Source organism: Salvia miltiorrhiza, chromosome 4 (assembly GCF_028751815.1).
Source record: "Salvia miltiorrhiza cultivar Shanhuang (shh) chromosome 4, IMPLAD_Smil_shh, whole genome shotgun sequence".
Taxonomy (NCBI): Eukaryota; Viridiplantae; Streptophyta; class Magnoliopsida; order Lamiales; family Lamiaceae; genus Salvia; species Salvia miltiorrhiza.
The window spans coordinates 38,008,234-38,029,544 of record NC_080390.1 but is presented as its reverse complement, the minus strand read 5'-3'; the positions used below and the strand labels follow the sequence as shown (position 1 = coordinate 38,029,544).

Here is a 21,311-nt window from a genome sequence, read left to right as displayed (position 1 = left end):
TGCTTCAACAAATTCTATATATTATGAGCTATATTAGTAATTAAGCTATAATATAGGGATAAAATCGTAATTTGTTTGAAAGCTCGATTAGGCTCGCGAGCCTAACGAGTCGAGTATGATGAAACTCGAACTCGGGCTCGATACCTAGTCGAGTAGCTCGAGCTCGAGCTCGACTCGACTTATACCGAGTCGATTTCGAGTAATTTTCGAGTCGATCCCGAGTAGCTCGCGAGCTAGCTCGACTCACTTACACCCCTACCCGTGATCTTCGTCAAAATTTGGTCCTTCTCCTCCAACTTCTTAAAGAAATGTAACCGATTTAGGTAAGATAGCTTTCTCGAAGTGAGCAGATAAATTTGTTTCTCAATCTTAGATTCTAGGGCAAATAACTGAAGGAATTGAGGAGACAGTGGGATTCTCCGAGTCAGCAACGGACCCACTCTGATGGGATCTTTCCAGTCAGCGTCCTAAATTTTCATCGGATCTCCGGACATATTAGGAGAATGAACAAGGAGGTTTCACGATGGGAAGGGAGAGAGTAAGAGAAGACGAGAGAGAGAGAGAGAGACGGTGGATGCAAGGAGAGAAAAATATTAGAGTATAGAGAGAGTAAGGTGGCATGGGTGACCCTATTAGTTAGTGAATTTAATTAGTCCCTTAAATATTTGCCAAAAAAAGAATGAGACATATGCAATGATACGTTTCATCATGAAAATTAGGACATTTGTAATAGAAAAGAGGGAGTAATATTTTTATCTTCAATATTATAATTTATGTATTTTCATTCATTTAATGAGATATGAATTAAGTAAATGAGATATCCCAAAATTTTAATTTATTTAAATAAATAAATAATTAATTTTACTATTTATATTTATCAAAGTTAATCCTTCACAAGAAACGAGCCCTTAAAAAAGTAAATTCAAACATCAATCTAATGTAAGCAAAACGATCCCTTAAAAGTATCTTAATTACTCTCTCTGTCCCACCAAAAGTGAATCATATTCCTTTTTGGGCCGTCCCAGTGAAAGTGAGTTGTTTTTTTTAGGTAAAATCAGAGAATTTAAAACTCGATTAATAAAATTAATTATACTCTTATTTTTTTTAGTTACCATAATTAGTACTCATCCCTATTTTTGAAATTATTTTTGAATTAATTTATTTCAACATCATTAATTATATATAATTAAATATACTTAATATACGAAATTTTAACTTTTTAAATTTCGTGTTCAAAAGAACTGCCTCACTTATGGTGGAATGGAGGTAGTACTTAGTTAAAGGGTTAATTGCATATGATATCACGAACTTTGCCCGAAATCCATTTTCCCCACGATCTTTAAAAATTTTATGTTTTATCAAATACTTTGACATTTGTTCAATTTCCCCATGATTTTTTTTTCGATGACCAGAAAAATGACATAGCAGTGACGTGGATTTAATTTTACACATAACTCTGACTTGAAATATATATGAATTTTAAATTACACATATAATACTAAATAATAATAATAAAAAAACCCTAAGTTTTTTAATTTCTCATTTGAAATCAGTTGCTTTTGGCGGAAGAAAGAAACAGTTCCTTTCCTTCCCACCACCTTTGGTCGAAGGGTTCCTCTTCAGATTGCTCGCAGATTCCAAACCATTGGCGCTGATTGCTGGCGTTGATTGCTTCCTGTTTCCAGTCTTCCGAGCCTGTGCGCCGATTGTTGGCGCCGGTACTTCGCACACATCTTCTGTTGATTGCTGGCCGGTGCTTCGCCGAGAAATACGCCAATTGTTTGTGGTGTGACAGAATCGCATATTTGAGCTCTTTTAATCAAATTGGCCGATTCCTGCCATGGCTTCCACTCAATTCTTCAATTGAAATGACATGACCAACAAGAATAGTCGGGACAGTTGGTGGATCTTCATCATCCACAGCTCAGATAAGGAAGGAATAGCTTGGAGTGGAGTGGGTGTACTACAAAGTGAAGTAACTTGAAACATATACTCCATTTGCTAATGGAAAAAAATCGTGGGGAAATTGAATAGATGTCAAAATATTTGATAAAAAATGAAATTTTTAAAGATCGTGGGGAAAATGGATTTAAGGCAAAGTTCGTGATATTATATGAAATTATGCAATTAACCCAATCGAACGCAGCATTTCATTTGCCGGAATGACGTGTGCCGGTGAGCCACATCAGCGCCATGTAGATTCCGATTTAAGGGGGAAAAAATCGTGTACAAATTGAACAAATATCAACGTATTTGATAAAACATGAAATTTTGGGGAAAATGAATTTTGAGCAAACTTTGTGATATTATATGTTATTAACCCTTAATTAAACCATTTACATATTTGATTTGTAACTAAGTCAATACATTAGCGTAATAAGAAAACTGTGACCACAATAATTTTAAAAAGAAAATGAGTCTCGATTGTTTAAATAATAATGGTGGACGATATTGATTAGTCTTGTGTTTGAAGATTTTGCCATTTGGGGCACAAATATAGATGCTTATGGAAATGGGAAACAACGTAATCGCTACGACTGTGTTTATTAAGGCTCTAATTATGTGAGTGCGTTAGATCTGCATCATCACTTGCTTATTTACAATAGCACGTCATTTTCAAATGGATTTCTCAATTCATGTCTATAGTCATGCTCATTTCATAAAATCATTCCATAAAATAAAGCATTGGATTTGGTTGTGATAAGTCAACCCCTCAAACCAGAATTTATATTTTCCACGTGTCAGAAAATATTACGCATTCATATCAATGCCCCTCAAAGTCAACAGTCAACGTACAGCAGCGGCATTCTGATTCGATGTGAACAAAATAAATTTCCACGTATGTCTAAATTGGACAAAAGAGTTTCTTAGCCCATTGGGATTAACTCAATATCAAGGGTGGGGTCAATTCCACGAAGAATTAAATTAAAAATTTGAACTTTAATCTTACCATAAATTTTTAGTTTTAATTTAAAAATATTATAAATATATTTTATAGTTATCTTCATCGTACATTTAATGGTCTAAATTTGGTTAATTTAAATCTACGTGTTTTTTCAAAAATAAATATTAAACCAATGATATGCCAATAAATAACTTGAAATGCTTTCTAAAATGTGGTAAAACTAACAAGAACTCTATTAAATTGACCGAAAATTGTGACTCCTATCAAGTGAGCAACATAAATAATTAAAGGCTATATTTTAAATTCAAACTAAAGAATCACTATATAGTCTATAAAGGTAATATTCAGGCTATAAATGAGCTCAACTTTTATAAAAGTATTTAATTCGGATGGTGTATTGGTAATCAATATTACACATAAATTAGAATTATAAAAGAGAAAGTCAAAAAGAGCTTTGAATTGAATAAGAATCTACACTATCTAAGACATAGAATAGTCAAAGCCAATTTGTTCATTTGATTATCCTACAATAAGATCCTATTAACTAGTGATGACAGTTTATGTAACTCGAAAAACATGAAACAAAAGGGACCCCTTATGCCTCACATTGATCATCAACTATTATTGCCAATTGCAGCACGCCACATCAAAAGGGTCCATCATCTACTAGCTAAGTGCATTATAATGACCTAATTATATTTTTCTTAGAATTAAATGCGATGTTCACGTAGAAGGTGCACGATATGTGATATTACGAGGGGATAACAAATTATGGCCTTTCTTGTTGTGACTTTGTTTAGGGGCAAGAAACAATAAGAAACATATACCTAAATTAGAGGTGTCAAGTGGGTCGGGTCATGCCGAATCACCTCGACCCAGTTGGATGTGCCTATGTTGGGCAACCCCACTCCAAATGCTTCTATTTGGATTTTTTTTATAAACTCAAGCCCAGGCATGCCTTAGGCCCATTCAAGGTCTACCACGAGCCCAACCGAATAATTTTATTCACTTATTAGTACTCCCTCCGTCCCGCGAGTCTTGATACGTTTGGGTTCGGCACGGGAATTAAGGAGTTGTAGATTAGTGTTTTAAGTGTGTAATTAATAAAGTATAAAATTGATAAAGTATGAGAGAGAAGGTAATAAAAGTGATAAAGTAGGAGAGAGAAGGTAATAATTATTACCAAAAAAGGAAACGTGTCAAGATTCGTGGGACGGCTCAAAAAGGAAAACGTGTCAAGATTCGTGGGACGGAGGGAGTATTTGCAATTTATATTATGTATTTTATATTTTATAAACTTAACAAAGGAGCGTTTGAAAATTTTGAAGTTTGTAGACAAAAATTGGAGTGACTAAAACACCAAAATGTAGAGAAATGGAGATAAAAGAAGTCTTTTTTCTAAAAAGAAACGATGTATCGAGTCGAGGAGGTGTTTTTCATGATTTTAGAAACAAGGTTGTTGGTTGTTTCCCTTATTCTCAAGGAGATGGAAATTAGGATTTGATTGGAATCATACTCCTCACATTTTATTCCTTATATTATTGATGTTGTGCATCAACATTTATCTATTCCAATTTATTTTGGACGCAACAACGCAACACCAACACGGGATCATGAAGCACTACACTTTATGGCTAGGCGAGACTCCAAATTCCACCCCACATATATAATGTGTAATCTTTTCTTTCCCTATGAAATTCAAGCAGTTACTTATGCTAAAAAATAAAAAATAAAAAAATTTCTAGAACATGATAAAAGAAAACAAGTAGAAAGGTTTCCAAAAGAATAAACACTCGCCATTAGACGGTAACTACAAACACATTTTATTTTCAACTTCTGTACATCAAGTTATAACAAACAATGAAAGGAAATTAGATTCTACCCGTTAGAAGCATGACATAAACTAAAAACCAGAAAAAAAGCAATTTTGTAATCGTACATCTGCATTTCCAGGCGACAGGTCTCAGCGACTAAGATTAATACATTTGAGGGTTTAATTATGTCTTTAATCTACGGTAACCTAAATTTGATTCAAAAATATACCAGCTAAATTTCAGCATCAACAGTCAAACCTGAACAGTTTACAGGTGAAGTTTAAGTTATCTTATCAAATTACCAATTAAATAACTAAGATTGGTGAAGGCTTTTATTTTTTTTTAAGAAAAAGAAAAAAAAAATCTATTGACCTTCACTGCTTCGCAACAGTAATTTTTTAATACAAATCCCTCAGACTGGTTACTCTTTGGGTAAAGCTACCCGTTGAAAGTTCTCAAATATTTCCACATATGCTATTAGCTCCCAGCACGTCTGCGAGTTACCACACAATCAAAAGGCTAAACTCGTCCATGCCGGCACCCAAAAAGAAAGATAGTCACGCATCGCAGCATCACGAGACCTTCAATTCAGAGAGCAATCTGCACAGTTTTCATGAGGTATTTCTTCTCTCCAGCAACGGCTTCGTTTTCCAAGATTTGGTGATATGCTACATTTCTAGCTTCTGAAGATGCACAACTTTCTGAGTATTTACACGCCCAAGCAACCTAATTAATCATAGAACTACCTGGCTCCTGTTAATAACAAAATACTACAGTTATGTTCCAAGTAGTTTCTTGTTGGCTCTCAAAAGGAGCGACAAGTAAGCTAATGATGGGTCAAATAAACCCCAAATTAGAATTCAATGAAAAATACACTGAAATTTTGTACATAAAAAATCCAAGAAATGCATGGGAACATAGACAACATGACAAACAACCATTGCTTGGTAATTCCCAAATAAACAACCATTCCCTTCATGTCATTCAATTTGAGACATCAAGGACACCTTCAAATATGTTCACAGTACAAGCAATCAAGCATTGCAAAGAAAACTACAAAGGCCAAATGTGTGATTGCCAATTTTGTTCTGCTTTATGGGTTAAACTTATTAACAGCACACACATCTAAACCACAATTTTCAATACGGTGGATATTCCTGTACGGACTAACACCATTTTAAACTGAAAGACTGCATAAAACGGTTTCCACCTCAAGATCAATGTTGAATAAAATATATGCAGTACCAACTAAAAAGTAAATAAAAGGGCAGTTCATGATCCACTATGCAAATGCCAAATCATACAAAAGAGAGTACTTGGAAATTCCAATAGAAACTCAAGAGAAGATCAGTTGGTAATCCTGGGATTACCATTGGCCATTGCTCAACCAAATGGTCATGTTATACCATCTAAGCTATTACCAAATTCAGTATTAAGAGTTGCATGCTATTGTCTAAGGTATTAATTACGAATTTCTATCAGCTTAACACAAAATTCTCTCTCTCAGATTTATCCACCAAATACTCCTCGCCTCTGCCACCAAGTGCACTCACTTATACCTTATACCACATCAATGAAGCCCAACTCTAACCTTACCATCGCTTTTGAGCTCCTCTCTTCATCACTATGTTCTGTCCCTCAAACTGATGCTGTCATTAAAACTCTAATGGGGAATCCACAAATCCAAAACCTTAAGATGCAATCTCAAACTTTGGTGAATGTTATCTTTGATACATCAGTCTATATGGTGGCTTTATCTTCGAAAATCTAACTGATGCTAACTAGCCAACTAATAGGTTTAACAGCAGTAATTGTTCTAGTTTGAGTGAGACTGTGAGAGTCAGTTTTTACTGCACGAATTGTCTACCGTGATATTCTAAATACTCGCATGTTGGTCAGTGGATAGGGGTATTTAGCCAAGACGAAATTTATTCATACATACTTTAGAGAATTAATCCAACTTGGTGTTCATTACGGCATGGGATTTTTATTGCATGCAGAATAAATAAATTGTTATATGTAAACCTGGTCCTGAGCCATGTAACCAAATCTTACCAGTAAAAAGTTGCAAACAAGCATATGTCAGCATAAATTGTCCATACAGAACAAATATTCTTGGATTCTAGTACTTCCGACTTTTAGAAGGAAAGAGTATATTTGTGGGATACGCATATTATTAAATTTTCCCCTCCACTTGCTACTTTGTATAGATTTTCTAGCTTAAGGCAGGTCCATCTGCAGTAAACCTTCCTTCAAAGATGTTTTCATAAAAGATGCAACCAAAGGCAGGAAAAGTATTGTTCAGCCAAGAAAATGTTAGAAACAGGGTAATGTGGCACCATATGTACGATCCTCAGAAATAGGATATATTAATTTTGTCATTGATACTTATCCATGTTTTTAGAATAGACATGGGAAATGGTTAGAACCATGTCTTCATGTTTTTAATAAGAAATGCGTGTTGTACCTTTTGAATTCTTACTAATCAATGTTTCTACTCAAGCATCTTCTAGTAAGACAACAAATTAAGGATTCTCTGTTTTAAGGCTTTGACTTACCCCAGGAATCTTATTATAACTCAAAAATATGGTTGCATGATTTTATCAAAGTGGTTTTATCTATATTTTTGGATGGAGTAACCAAGTAATATTTTCCCCCTAGGGCTTAAAGTTATGCCGGTAATGAAGATTCATCACAACAGCCAGAATCTGGTCGCTATAAAATTTAGTTACCATCAATGGTCAATCTAACTTTTCTTTATAGATTCTCCATTCAAATCCATGCAAAGGGCTAGTTCTTAGAATTCAATAGCAAACTCTCTACTCAAATCTAAATGCTGCTGAAATTCAAACTCGATTCCCCTGAATACAACTAATACATTGTTGGCAGAACTAGTGATATTCACAAAACTAAGAACGCGTAGCCTGGTAGTTGAAAAAAAATCGAAAATAATAAATTATAAATACATGAGAAACATCGTCTTCAGTTCAAAACATGATCAACTGCTAGAACAAATTAATAAAACTCTTAACAAAGTTCCACCAGAAAGAAATTTACTGATGGGATTTCTAGAATTCCAAAAGCATCATATTCTAATGGTAAAATCCCTAAGGTTAACTCGATGGAGGAGCTATAATGAAAATTCCATCATATATTTGGATTGGAAAAAAGATAGGTATAACTTAATTCGAATAAAAAAGGTTCCAACAGTTCTTTACTTTTCAATATCTGTTGGAATTTTGAGATTCCAATAGTTGGTTCTGCTACATCTCATTTTCATTTTCACTTTTCATTTCGGTTGGTGTGTCTGTTTTCTTGTGTAGGTATTCAAGAAACAGTTAAATCATATCAGTATAGGCAGATTGTAATTTGAATAGAATCATATTTACATGAAACTCACACATAAGATATTTAGCTTAGGCTTGTAACGTAGTATCACCTTCGAAATCTATTCATCACCTGCCCTGCACAATTCTGTAGTTAAGGATAAGGTCTTCAGATTTCTTCCATATGTAAGCCCGAACAGTGGCCAAGCTCATGTCTGGAGGTAATACCTGGAGCATCACTAGAGAAGTTAACATGGGAGAAAACTTCATCTATACAGAAACGTACCATGAAACACAATCCAACAATATTTCAAATAATAAGAGAGATCTGTCAATAAAAAGGGACTGGAAAAGTAGCATTTGAATGTGATACTGCAGGTAAGCAACAGAAGTAATCTAAAAGATTCCCTTGCCTTTGAGCTTTCAGGCCTTTGAAGTATAGAAAATCATAATATCGCAAGTTCAAGAGCAGTAATGCAAGAACAGCCTTTCAAGCAGAGCCTTTTCCAAACAAAATGCACTCCAAGCTTTTCTTCCGTGAAAACATATTAATTACTTATAGGTATTGAATCAAGAAGTGACACATAACTTTTTCAGATGCGAGTCAGTCTCTCTATCACAGAGAAAGCAAACAACTTACCTGGTTATTGCAAAGAATCTCTATAGAAGGCCTGAGTTTTTGCCAAGGTTTCAGCCCAGATCGGAGAGAACCATCTCCTACAACTGGATGTGGAATCTGACCTCCAGGTGCATTCGGAGCAAAAGTTCCATCAGCATTCAGATTATCAATTGGCTTGTCAAGAAGCATCTTTTCTACCACATAGTTGACAACCTATAAAAACAAAGAGTAGGGAAACCATAAACTGATGAGCCAGAAGGACATCTTCTATTGAGATCCAGAAGAAGAAAAAAATAAGTGATGGGCCACACTGAACTTATTTCCATTGGCACTGCTACTGCAATAAGATTCCTTCACCTAGAACCTGATATTGTGTTAAACGCTAATAATTTTTCTTAGGGGCAATCCAATACTCAGATGCTTAGTTGAGTAAGAGCCTTAAGAGGTTTGTCAAAAAACAAAGAAAAGGTGGAACCTTCAAAATTCACATAGTGGGTGGTTTTTAATAGCCAGATCACCAGAATAATATTTACACTATTGAAAAACTTTCTACATAATGAATCAATGTCCAAATAATTATGGACAATATTGTTGACACTATTATAAGGCAATAATTGCTAGGTTCATGGAAATCACCAACTATTAACTAACATAAAATTTACATTTTTTATTGCAAGCACTAAGGCACTAACCGAGACAAATCTGCATGGTCGAAAACTAGAAGTCTATTTTCATTTCATCTAATTATGGACAATAATATTGTCTCTATTGGAAGACAATAATTGCTAGGTTCATGGCAATCACCAACTAGAATAAAATTACATTTTTAATTGCAAGCACTAAGACACTAATCAAGACAAATCTGCATAGTTGAAAACTAGATGTCTATTTTCAATTCATTTTAAAAACCAAAGTGCTCATGAGATTAGCCTTAAGGTATGAAGTGGAAATTCTTACCTTGTGTATTCTCAAAATGCGAGGAGCACTCAGTTTCCCTTGTGTGAGGACCTGCACATTAGAACCTTCACACGGATGCAAATAGAAGCTACATCTGCAATAAAAAAAAATACATGGAATTAATACAACAAGAGAGCTCAGGACAAGCCAAGCACTGGAAAGCACCGAAACAAGAATTGTGGGGAGAGATGACATCATATTAAGCGAATATATGAGAATGGGGAGAGATGACTACAAAACTATAATTACATATCACTTGCTCAAAAGCTTATAAAGGCGATTCAGGTAAGAACAAATCCAGTTCAAGATAACTCTATCACATTCTTGGGTTAAGTAAAAGACAAAACCACATTCATCAAGCAAATACAGAAGTTTGCAGAAGCAGAAGCCACGCGATTGTTTTGCTCAAGTGCATGAATGAGTCCTCCAGACCTAATAAAATTACAACGCCAGCATCTTTGAACAATTTATTAGGTTTCTGAGGAAGTGAGTTCACAACAATCAGGAGAAGTTTTCATGACCAATGAATGGCATGCAGCTTCAGACAGTTAAGTGACTGTTTTCAACAGACTTCTGACATTGCATAACACAAAACTATACAAAATAAGTAACTAGCAGCAGGCTCGAGAAATGCAAGACAACCAATTCAAGCAAGTAAAGAGGATTGACATTACTTGGTATTTTCCCTTGGAGGAAGGCGATTATTCAGCACACAATCAAGAACCCACCAAGGGAAGTCTTTCTCATCTTCAGTTCCATCTAAGTCAGTAATTTTCTTTCTCCAGGGTCCTCCCTGAGAGCCTTCAGTAACAATGGAAGGAGGGGAAGCTGCTAAAAATTCGAAGGGTGGATATACTGCAGAGTCATTCTCCGAATTACTATCTCCTTCTATTCGAGACAGGGTTAAAGTTCTTGTAGACATTTCCTTTCCTGGTGGAATTTCTCCATTAGCTGAAGATTGAGACCCAAATCTCTGCCTTCTTTTGGTCAACCAATGCGCCAATAGCCCTTTGAGGGTTTCTCTTGCCAAATTGACCTACATATTAAACAAAGGACAATTTAAATTAGTTTCCAATAATAACAGAAGAACACCACATGACAAGAATAAGAAATTAGAAGGTTATGAATGTTTATTGAATCATCATCACAATGAAAAGAAAAGTACCATAAGGATCTTATTAGCAAGAAAAAGTTATCTAAGTAAGGAAATACAAGGTACCACTGACCCGGGGGATTAATACGCTATGGTTTATGGAATGCTATTAAATCGGAGAGAATAAGCCCATAGGAAAGTTTTGTATTTATGAAGCCAGTCATAGCTAATACACTTATACACTAAAAGAGATCAGGGGGAGTAGGGATCAAGAGATTATATATATACATAGATATGTGTGTTCAGAAAATACCTTGTCATCCTCAGGTTTCCCAGCAATCCCTAGATCAGCAGAGTACATCTCAGCAGAAAAACATTGTGGTGTGTCTAAGTGCACGGACAAACTCCCAAGCCTTGTATCTACTGTGAACCATGTTGGAACATTCACCTGAATATGGCCAATAAGTCAAAATGTACATGAATATATGGGAATGCTAACAAAAAGTACATACCATCTCAAACAATTCCTCTTTCTTCTTCTCAAATGGAACCTGAAAAAGCAAAACAGACAAAACTCAGATAGCATGGAATTGGAAACTACCAAAACTACTAACAGACTCCCACCAGATCTCCCACTGAAATTGCTAATGTAAAAAAGTTATTTGGTTTATGCACATCACTGACCTCTCCATAATTTTCTGTGACCAAACCCTTCGTGATTTCCCACAACTTTACTGTACCAGCAGTGTCCTTGAAAATGTAATATTGAACAATCGGTTTAGAAAACTGAATTTACAAAACGGGCAATAGCTGTAGGGAAACTGCAATGACAAGTGAGGCTAAGAAAGGAATCAACATCGAGTTACCTTTGTCAGGACATGTCTTCTATTATTTAAAATCTCATGCTGCACTATAGCCGAAGTTCCATAAATGGTAAGAGACGGTTCTTTATAAACAGGAACCTACAGAAACTTAAATAGTCAAATGCTTACTTTGCAAAATTACCACACAAAAATTGCACAAGAATCCACGATAACAATTTAATTTCATTAAAACCTCGATTACATACAGATCATAAAAGGTATTGGGAAATGTTCTTTGGTAAGCAGGTACATATTCAAACAACATACTCACTATGATTACTAATTTGTCCTTTATTCCAAATTTTGATCATTAATGGTTCAATTTGGAGCTACTACTACCACAAGTACTATTATGCCTAGGGGAATAACTGAAAAGGAAAAGGAATCTTAGGTTATATTTCAACCCCACTTTTGCTTTCTCCAAAAGGAAGTGAAAACATTTAACACCATTTTTTCCCTCCAAACCACATCGTTTTCTATCTCCCAAAGTTCTTCAAATATTGTAACTACACTCTAAAACCATCCAAAAGATAACCAAACAACATTGGAGTTGTCCGAACATTTTGCATAAATCCTTTCCAAGAATATCCTCCCCTAAAACATCCCCAAAAACTCCGAAGCATTTTCATAAGCAAGACATCATTGACATTTGCTAACTGTACAGAAAACGATCCAGCTGCAGTTTCCCTCTCAAAATTTGTAAAACCAATAACTGAAAGAAAATTGCTGCATTTAAAATAAAGATGCATCCAACTAATTCTTCTGTTGAGACTGAAAGTTGAAAACTGTCACTAAGAGCGAAAGAAGAGAACTATAAGACTCACAGGTGTAGAACCTTCCAGTGAAACCCTTGCCCTTGAAAAAGACAAGTTACCAGCTAAAAATGAGCCACCTCTTTGGAATACTTTAAGGGGATTATGCGCCTCTGCAGGCCATCTATGTACAGAAGAATCCGTTGTGGAAACCCATATACCATCACCATGCAGTTCTAGTTGCAGTATAGGATGTTCTTTTGAACATAGCAGTACGCTTTCTCTTGTCGCCAAATCAGTTAAATACAACTACATAAAGAGGTAAGGTAATATAAACACAAGCAGCACAATATTAGGAGGCTATATTTATAATGTTAAAGTTAGACACACTTACAGAAAGGTCCCTCCCACCACTATAAACATGACTAAATGATGGAGTAGCGGCTAGTGCCCAGACAGAGTCTGTGTGCACAGCATAGGAATGAATGCATCGCTGTTGAGCAAGATCCCACAACCTGTGAAATTTTCAGCCACACAATTATAGAAATCAAAGAGGGAACATGAAAAAGCACATGGTCATACCATGGTTTATAATAAGTTAATAACACTTGTTTCATGAATGATGCTTCCTGTGGTTAGTAGCATATGCAAAAACGCATACCTGATCATAGAATCAGACGAGCCAGATAAACAATATCTGCAAATTAACAGAAATGATATGCATTATACATTTCAGCATGACATGTAATCAGAGGTCACAGTAAAAGCAGGTTACTAGAAGCTTAATAATTGGAACCAAGTTGACGCACCTTGTGTTGTTTCCTATTGCCACAAACAACAAAGAAACTAATGAGAGCAATCTCTACTAAACAAATATTTTGGCTAACGAGTGTCTGAAATTCATGCAACACTACTTTCATGACAACAAAAGACCAACATTCTGTTAAGGAAGATAGTTCCTATAAAGAAAAGAAGTAAATTTAACTCGGTCCTAGAATAACACTATAGGTTTCAGAATCAAGTGGCATCATCCAGGCAAGTTTCATGTTTTCTCCTAGGAAGCACCGGTACGAATACGAAATACGAATACGATACGAGACGAGAACGAAAATACGTCAATATCCCAAAAATTACAATACGAATACGTTAAAAATACGTTTTAATTTTTATAATAATTTTATAAATAATATTAATATATATATTATAGAAACTAATTCATAACCAAATATAAAAAATAACTACTTAATTCTTAAAACTTAGAAGTAAATAAATAAATAACAAAATTAAACCCACCCCTTACCTACACTGCTACACACCAATCGGCCACCCAAGTAAATAAATAACATAATTAAACCCACCCCAATATACCCACCGCCTACCCCAATATACCCACCGCCTACCATCAATATTAGAGTGTTTAATATTTAGAATTTAACCCATCGATTAACCCCCAATCTTCCACGATACGCACCCCCAATAAAAACCCAATTCACACTCCAATTCATGAACTACTCCAGAACAGCGGCGGCGGCGGCAGTCTCGACGGCGGGGAATGGGCTGGGATTTCACACTCCAATTCATGAACTGCTCCAGAACAGCGGCGGCGGCAGTCGCGACGGCGAAGAATGGGCTGGGATTTGCGCCGCTTGCATATATGTAGGGTTTAGGAGATGAGAAATTCAGAGAACTAATTCGCGGTAGGCTTGGTCTTCTTTTTTTTCTTTTTTAAATTGGGTCAAACGTATTTTCTAGTCAACAGGCGTATTAAAAACGTATTTCTCAAACCCTAAAAACAAAAATACGAAAATAACGAAAAAGACGTATTAAATACGTATTTCAGACGTATTTACACGTATTCGTATTTTTTTCGTTTTAATACTCGGACGCTACCCTCAGAAACGTACTGGTGCTTCATAGGTTTTCTCACAACACTTAGCAGAACTATCATCCCACTACATTTACTAACACAAAATGAGGACCAGCTTTGAGCTTGAGTAGCTAAACATGAATTTCAAGGTCATGGCTGATAACTTAAGCTGAGTACCGATATCAATCCAAGAGTAACTACCAAGTTGAGTATTTAATGTCTCTCAGTGTAAATATTTGTCACAAAAGGCTGATATCACAGCACCCTGAAAATACACATAAAGGAAGTCCCCTCAACTAACCTGCCTGTAGAATCCAATAACAGCGCTCTGATATTATCTGTGTGCCCTCTTAGCTTCATGGTCTTAGAGCCCGTCCTGGGGTCCCAAACACGCACAACCTATGAAAAATCATCACACGATATTGGATCAATTAGAAAACTGTTGGTCAAACAATAGATTAGGATGTCATCTGAAATGAACAGCACTGACAAAATGAAAAGAAGCATCACTTGATATAGCTTTCCCATGAGATGAACTAAAACTAATACTTCATCAAAATACCAGACAAACAACCAGAGCTCGCACCTTCTCAGTTCCACCGGATACAAGAAGAGTTCCCCGGTCATTAGTTGCCAACGCATAAACTGACTCTTTATGGCCTTTTGCAGCAATTGGAGCATAGCCTTGAGATTGGGTGGCGTGCACAGATATGTTATTGCTTGAGTTGATAGGACGAAGACTAGTACTCGGCAAAGATCCCAAACCATTAGTACTAGTTGAACAATCATCTGAATTTGCATCACTTGATTTGGAAACGGGATTCAGAGAAGCTTCCAGATCCCATATGAAAACTTCCCCACCAAGGCCTCCAGAGGCAAAGACATTGCTCTATGCACAATAGAGAAGAATCATAAACTGATGTCTGGAACAATATCATATTCTTAGAATATTAATTATTTGGCAGAAAGACTACATTTTTCTCTGCTGCTGCCAGGCAAGTGACATAGTCAGAGTGTTGATGAAACGTCCTGGCACATACTCCATCAGACAAGCAATTCCATACCTAGTATTTTTTTTTTCGAGCAAAATTCCATACCTAGTATTAGCACCACATAAAAACTAAATAGATAAATTCATCTTTATTAAGAAAGAGAACATCATGAAATAAATGTGAACTGCACTAACCTTAACAGTGGTATCAGAGGAGCAAGAGACCAAAGTGTTACCACCCGTTAGAACTGCATCGTTAACCTGCCCCACCAACATGTTTCAAAATACACTTATAAGAGGTCATCTAACGCATAGAAGAATTCTTAAGTAATGGATTCAAATTATCGAGCAATTGTAAAATTCTAATCTAGAAATCATTATTTTGCTCAAAAGAACCAGTTCAATATGAACTAATTGCACAAATGGGTTTCTTGAACTTGGTATGGAATGAGCCAGCGAATCAATTGTATACCAAGTTAGACCAATATGTTAGATGTGGATAAGATATCACAGACCTCCAATCCTATATTAGCTTCCCTTCATAACCATTACAGTATAAGAAAATAGTAAACAAGAGACTTAACCAAGTATGAAACAAACTTGTACCCAATCAACATGAGACTCAAATGTAGCAGAAAAAGTAGCAGAATCTTCCGATAATGCCCATCTCTTCAATGTGCCATCACGACTACCAGTGAAGAGGTACTCACTTCCTTCTTGTTCTGCAGATTTCGATACGGCCAAGCAGTTTACGCCAGCACAATGCTGCAAATAAATAACAAATTCGATAGATGTGACTGATATAATCAAACATCCCTTGAGCAAAACAAATGCAGTATGAAAGAACTGGTTATTTGTGATTATTAATTTATTATGTAATAGAATTCCCCATTAGATAATCAGATTAAGAAATGTGTGATCAATTATATTCCCCATGGACATTTCTTAGTCTTGTAACAAGATGGATGTAAAAAGCAGTCCACATTGATAAAGGACCAAAAGACTCACATAGAAGAAACAGAGTCTGACCATATATCATCTTCCAAAGCATACACAAGCACTAAACCTTTCCTGCTGTATCAAGATCTCTTCAAAGTCGAAAGAGAAGCATTTACATGGCAGTAGCAATTTTCTTCTATATGTTCATCTCAAATAAATTATCTTCTATTGCATATTAAGGAGCCGAATAAAACTAAAACACATGTCTATGCCAATAAAGGAAACACAACTCACAACTACAGCCCTTCAATGCCAGTTATTAGACTTTGGTCCAAAAAGAAACAGCAGATAAGTAGTGTAACCTAACAGCTACTGTTCAGATTCAATGGAACTGACAAATTATATATCCTAAGTTTCCTAACATAGGTACACAATCAACAAAAGCTGAATTGTTCTTCATTTGTACCCTCTTGCCGTGGGGGGAAACAAGCAGCAAAAATAGAAAAAGTGTCATGCACTCGTGCTTATGTATGCAGTGCACAGTTAAGGTAAAAAGACGATAAGACCAATGTTCAATATACCAGCCATTCGTCTCTTATCAACAACAATGAAAGGGACAAAATTTTCTTTGAACTAAAGTGAGCATTACCTTTGTATCATCTGCATCGTTCAATACATATGTTAACCTCTTTTCCTTGCGAGTACGAACTGAATTGGATGTGTTTCCTGAACTTCCAACGCGATGCATCGCTGGAATGGCTGAAGACATCATAAATAGTAATGCCTTCTCTTGATAATTTGTTTGACGATCGAAATTCTACTACCACATAGACTAATTACAAGATAGGCTAATGGCATTTTAAACACAGAAATAAAGACTAACATGAATTGCTTGCTTTATATGGCTAATCACACTTTGAAACGATCAATCCACAACATATTAATTAATAAAGTACTACCAAAATAGAAAGTGCAAGTTTTTCCCCCTTAAACTCACTTGCAGATTACATAAACTAACATTAATATATTATTACTTTATATTGACTAACTATTAATGAATCAATATATCATCTCCAATACGTGATAAATATTATATTATAAATTCACAAAATTATTGATTCGTTTTATCGAAATGGCAATTAATCTAATCACTAAAAATAAAAATGATATCAATATTAACAAATATGAGATATAAAATTATATCGTACTAGAAAAAAAAAGAATTAAATCACTTCTAGAAATATTGTGAGTGTTCATATGAAATATGATTTAAGCATATAACAACGATATATTAATTTCTTAATAATTAGTACTGAATGTTGGGTATCAAAAATAGTTGTTAATACAATTGTCAATTCTAGATCATAATGATATCATTTTTCTACAATGGGCCAAACGAGTAGTATCGCTTGACCCACAACAATGTTCGGTGAAACAACCCACAACGTGGACCCTATTGCCATTTTTATTTGTGCATCCCTCTAGTGTTGGGCCTGATCTAGGTGCCTAGAACTAAGGGATAGGCTCAATGTTAAAAATAAGTAATTGATCGAATGATAGTTTTTACTGCACAACCTATTTATAGCATAAAATGCTTTGCAAGTGTCATCTATAGAATGCTTTACAGGAGTCATCTGTGGACGCACAAAATACAGCAACCTGTTCAATTACGCTACACGTCCTAATCCTCTTGCTTGACTTCTGTAATTAACACTTTTTCACAACAAAAGAAAAAAGAAAATATGTGACAATCTACTGAATATTAGCCAACTTTTATCCCAGTCAGTTTCAGAAAAATAAAATAGGTGTTGACTGTTGAGGAAAGCACTAGCACATGCTGCTCAATATAAGCGCTAGAAGAGTATTATCTTTCTTGTGGTTTTATTGGGACTTCGGAACTTCAGTTCTACTTTTATCTTTTGGACTTATTTCACCAGAGACTGATAGCAGTCAGATACAGAAAAAGGAGAATAACTAGGAACTGGGAAAAATCAAGAAGATCTCTGGTATTATATAAGGCCAGCTCTAGGTGAGTGCAACTGGGGGATTTCTCAGCATTAATGATTAGGAATTAGTCAAATTATTATTGTAATTTCATCTTCAAGTTTTTAGCATATAAAGCCTGCAGAGCCTTTACAGCTTAATTGTTTAATTTTATTACTCTCTGTCTGTATCATATCACTTAACCACAAGAAAGGGGAATGAACATAATTAATGTGAGTTATGTGACTACTCGATTCAACATCAATCAGCTTTATCCATGTCACTAAAGGTATGGAGCAACCATCAGTCTGTGCTGCTAAATATTAGCACTTAATGTGAGTCATGTGACTACTCAATTCAATGTCAATCAGCTTTACTAAAGGCATGGAGCAACCAATACCATCATTCTGTGCTGCTCAATATTAGCACTTCAAAATTCTACTATCATTTTTTTGAGCTTTTGTTGCTGATGTGTGGATCCTCGTTGGGTTCGGTAGTTAAGACTTACAACTTCTCAAACATCTGACGCCAACTGTAAACTAGATTTTTCAGTATTTTTAAATTGGTTGACAGCCATTCTTTCCTTGTGATTTCAATTTTCTTTATGTGTCATAAATTAGTTGTATATATGAAGCTAAAAGAATAGCATGCTCCAACTCAGAGGGGATTGATAAAGAGCAGATATATTTGTGTAAGGTTGGTGTACTACTGTAATAGTGTGGTCCCTTCAGAATGAGTCAAATGAAAAAAGTTGATACAGTGTACACTAACCACGTATTAAACTGACAAAAAAAACTGTAAGGGTTTTTTTCTAAAATCAAACACTCAAATCATCCCGCATTGTATTTAGCTTCAATATCTACCTCCAGCTCCGACCAATCCTTTACCTTGACAGGGTATTTCTGAGTCCCATTGATTCAGTTTAGTTTTATGCAACATAATTAAGAAAGAGGAACCCTTTAAGTACCATGGTCACTCCATTTACAATTTTCTTTTGATTTTCTGATTGAGAACAAAATGAAACTTTGTTTAAAGTATGCAATGCAACCTGTATGGCTTTTTGTTTAAAGATAGGGAGAGCTAAATAGTAATTCTTGGATTGGTTTTAATTGCCAATTTGCCATCTATTTGCTAATATTAAAAATAATAATAAGAGTAATAATAATAATAATAGTAACAATAACAACAATAGAAACAACAAAAATAATAATACCAATAAACAATAAACAATAAACATTTAAAAGGATTGACATTCACATTTATATAGGTTAAATATTAAATTGCAAAGTTTCTATAAAGTGCTTCAATTTCCCTTGTATTGGTTACAAAGTTTGCTACAATCAGGCAACCAGAAAATGCTGAAGGTGCGCAACTAATTTGACTTACAATGGAAAGAACAAAGAAGGGACTGATCCTTAATGAGGTAATCAATATGCTCTTTATTCAATAATATTCAAAGAATAATTATCACCAGGCAACACATCTTTGTAATAGTCTCTAGACCTTTGTGTGAATGCAACTTCCGGGATTCAAAACGAGATTCTATATAGATAAAACAGCAAATAAATTACCTGTGAATGATGGCCGAGTGAGCCGAGTGAACGAGAGCCAGAGTGCTGAAAATTAATAATAAAAAAAATGCACTAAGATCATCGAAAATACCATAACTACAGCACAAGCCAGAGGAAACTCTAAATCTAGAAACCAATTTGCAACAATTTAAAGTCAACACTGATCATTACAGAGAAGCACATAAAACAAGTAGCAGTCGCAGAAACTGAATACAGGCAACCCAGGCAACCAAAAAAATAAAAAATAAGCCCTAAAGAAAAACTGTCCGACAAAACGATCGCAATTGAACAGAGTGAAAGGAAAAAATGAGGAAAAACAACAGATAACAGAAAAATCGAACTGATAAAGGAAGAATTGCCTACTCTGCTGGCTTAGGCGGCGGAATTCCCAACTAGATAACGAGTCAGCGCAGGCAGATTCGTCGAACGCGAGGTCGAAGACAGCAGAGAAACAGGTGGAATGAAAGAGAAGCACAGATACTTCGAGTTCGTTAAGAGGAACGTGGTTCGGCGGTCGGAAGGGCTGCGGCGGCAGCGGCCGTGGCGGAGGAGGACGACGGGGGATAGGGGAGAAGGAAAGTGGAGAGGGTTGTTTGTTTCTTTTCCCAAATTGGGGACGAAATTCTGAAGAGGAAAACCAAAAAAACCCGAATTTCGTTACGTCCAACAATATTTAATAAATTCTTCTAATACAAATAAATTAGTGCAATTAATACTTGACATACAAATAAATTATTTTATGATTTCCCTCTTACAAAAAATATTGCCACGATTTTCATTATAATTGTAACTTGTTTGGTCAATCATTTAAAATCAGACTCATTATATAATGAGTCGAATTCCGCCGGATAATTATTGAGATTTTTTTTATATTTAAAATTTTACATTTTTTTTCTTCATATTTAAAATATATAAATGTTAGAGTTAATAGTAGATGATGCCTATTTCAAAAACTTAAGATAAAACTAACTCATCTAAAAAAATTATATAAAATATATTCACATTTTGAATGAATTGACAAAATGTTTCTAACAAAATAGAGATAAAAATAAATAAAAAATATCTAAAAAAATTAAAATAATATTTCTCCAATCATTGCCTCTTTCCTCCTCTCTGCCTCAATTCTGCGATTCTTCTATCATCACCGTCTTTTCTCCTCCATGTCTACAATTCCTTCCATCGACACCATCTTTCACGTCTATAATTCTTCAATTTCTCGTTTACAATATCAAGTTGTTTGTCGTTGCTCGACGCTCTCTCCTGGATTTAAAATGTCTCACATCATCACTCATCTTTCTCTCTATTTCTCTTGAATCTAAAATGTGATGCTGCTTGCTGCTCCTGGATGCTCGACCGCTCACCACTCGGTACTCAAGTGCTCAACCCTAGACGTTTGAGTATTCGAGCATTGAGTAATAGTCGAGCATTAAAGCATCGCCCTAATCAACTTTGTTTCTTTTTTTTTTGAAGAAAAATGAGAGATTTTATTTAAGCACACGAACATGGAACATGGAGATGACCCTCCACAAACATCGGGGGTTCATTCCAAACATGAAACGTAGAAACATCTCTCGCAGCTTTCGCTAAGCAATGAGCTATAGCGTTTTGATTACGTCGGACATTACAAACCC

General features: G+C 35.3%; 1 protein-coding gene across 6 annotated transcripts; it reads right to left on the bottom strand.

Moving 5' to 3' along the window:
- Nucleotides 1–4,830: 4,830 nt before the first annotated feature.
- On the bottom strand, nt 4,831–20,477 carry LOC131021493 (uncharacterized). 6 transcript variants are annotated; one of them, XR_009100962.1, is made up of 20 exons: nt 20,044–20,340; nt 19,681–19,725; nt 16,776–16,885; nt 15,794–15,952; nt 15,383–15,448; nt 15,171–15,260; nt 14,783–15,085; nt 14,498–14,595; nt 12,991–13,026; nt 12,724–12,844; nt 12,402–12,638; nt 11,581–11,676; nt 11,399–11,464; nt 11,227–11,265; nt 11,028–11,162; nt 10,296–10,657; nt 9,622–9,715; nt 8,686–8,877; nt 8,120–8,273; nt 4,831–5,472 (listed from the first exon to the last, which is right to left on the bottom strand). XR_009100962.1 is itself a non-coding variant. In XM_057950699.1 (20 exons), the coding sequence occupies exons 3-20, from the start codon at nt 16,896–16,898 to the stop codon at nt 5,454–5,456; spliced, it is 2,331 nt and encodes a 776-aa protein (XP_057806682.1). In that variant the 5' UTR covers nt 16,899–16,943; nt 19,681–19,725; nt 20,044–20,477; the 3' UTR covers nt 4,831–5,453. The 6 variants fall into 6 exon arrangements, 4 of the variants coding, with proteins under 4 accessions (XP_057806682.1, XP_057806686.1, XP_057806685.1 ...); XR_009100961.1 differs by having other exon boundaries at nt 16,776–16,943; nt 20,044–20,339; XM_057950699.1 differs by having other exon boundaries at nt 8,179–8,273; nt 16,776–16,943; nt 20,044–20,477.
- Between the last annotated feature and the right edge of the window lie 834 nt (nt 20,478–21,311).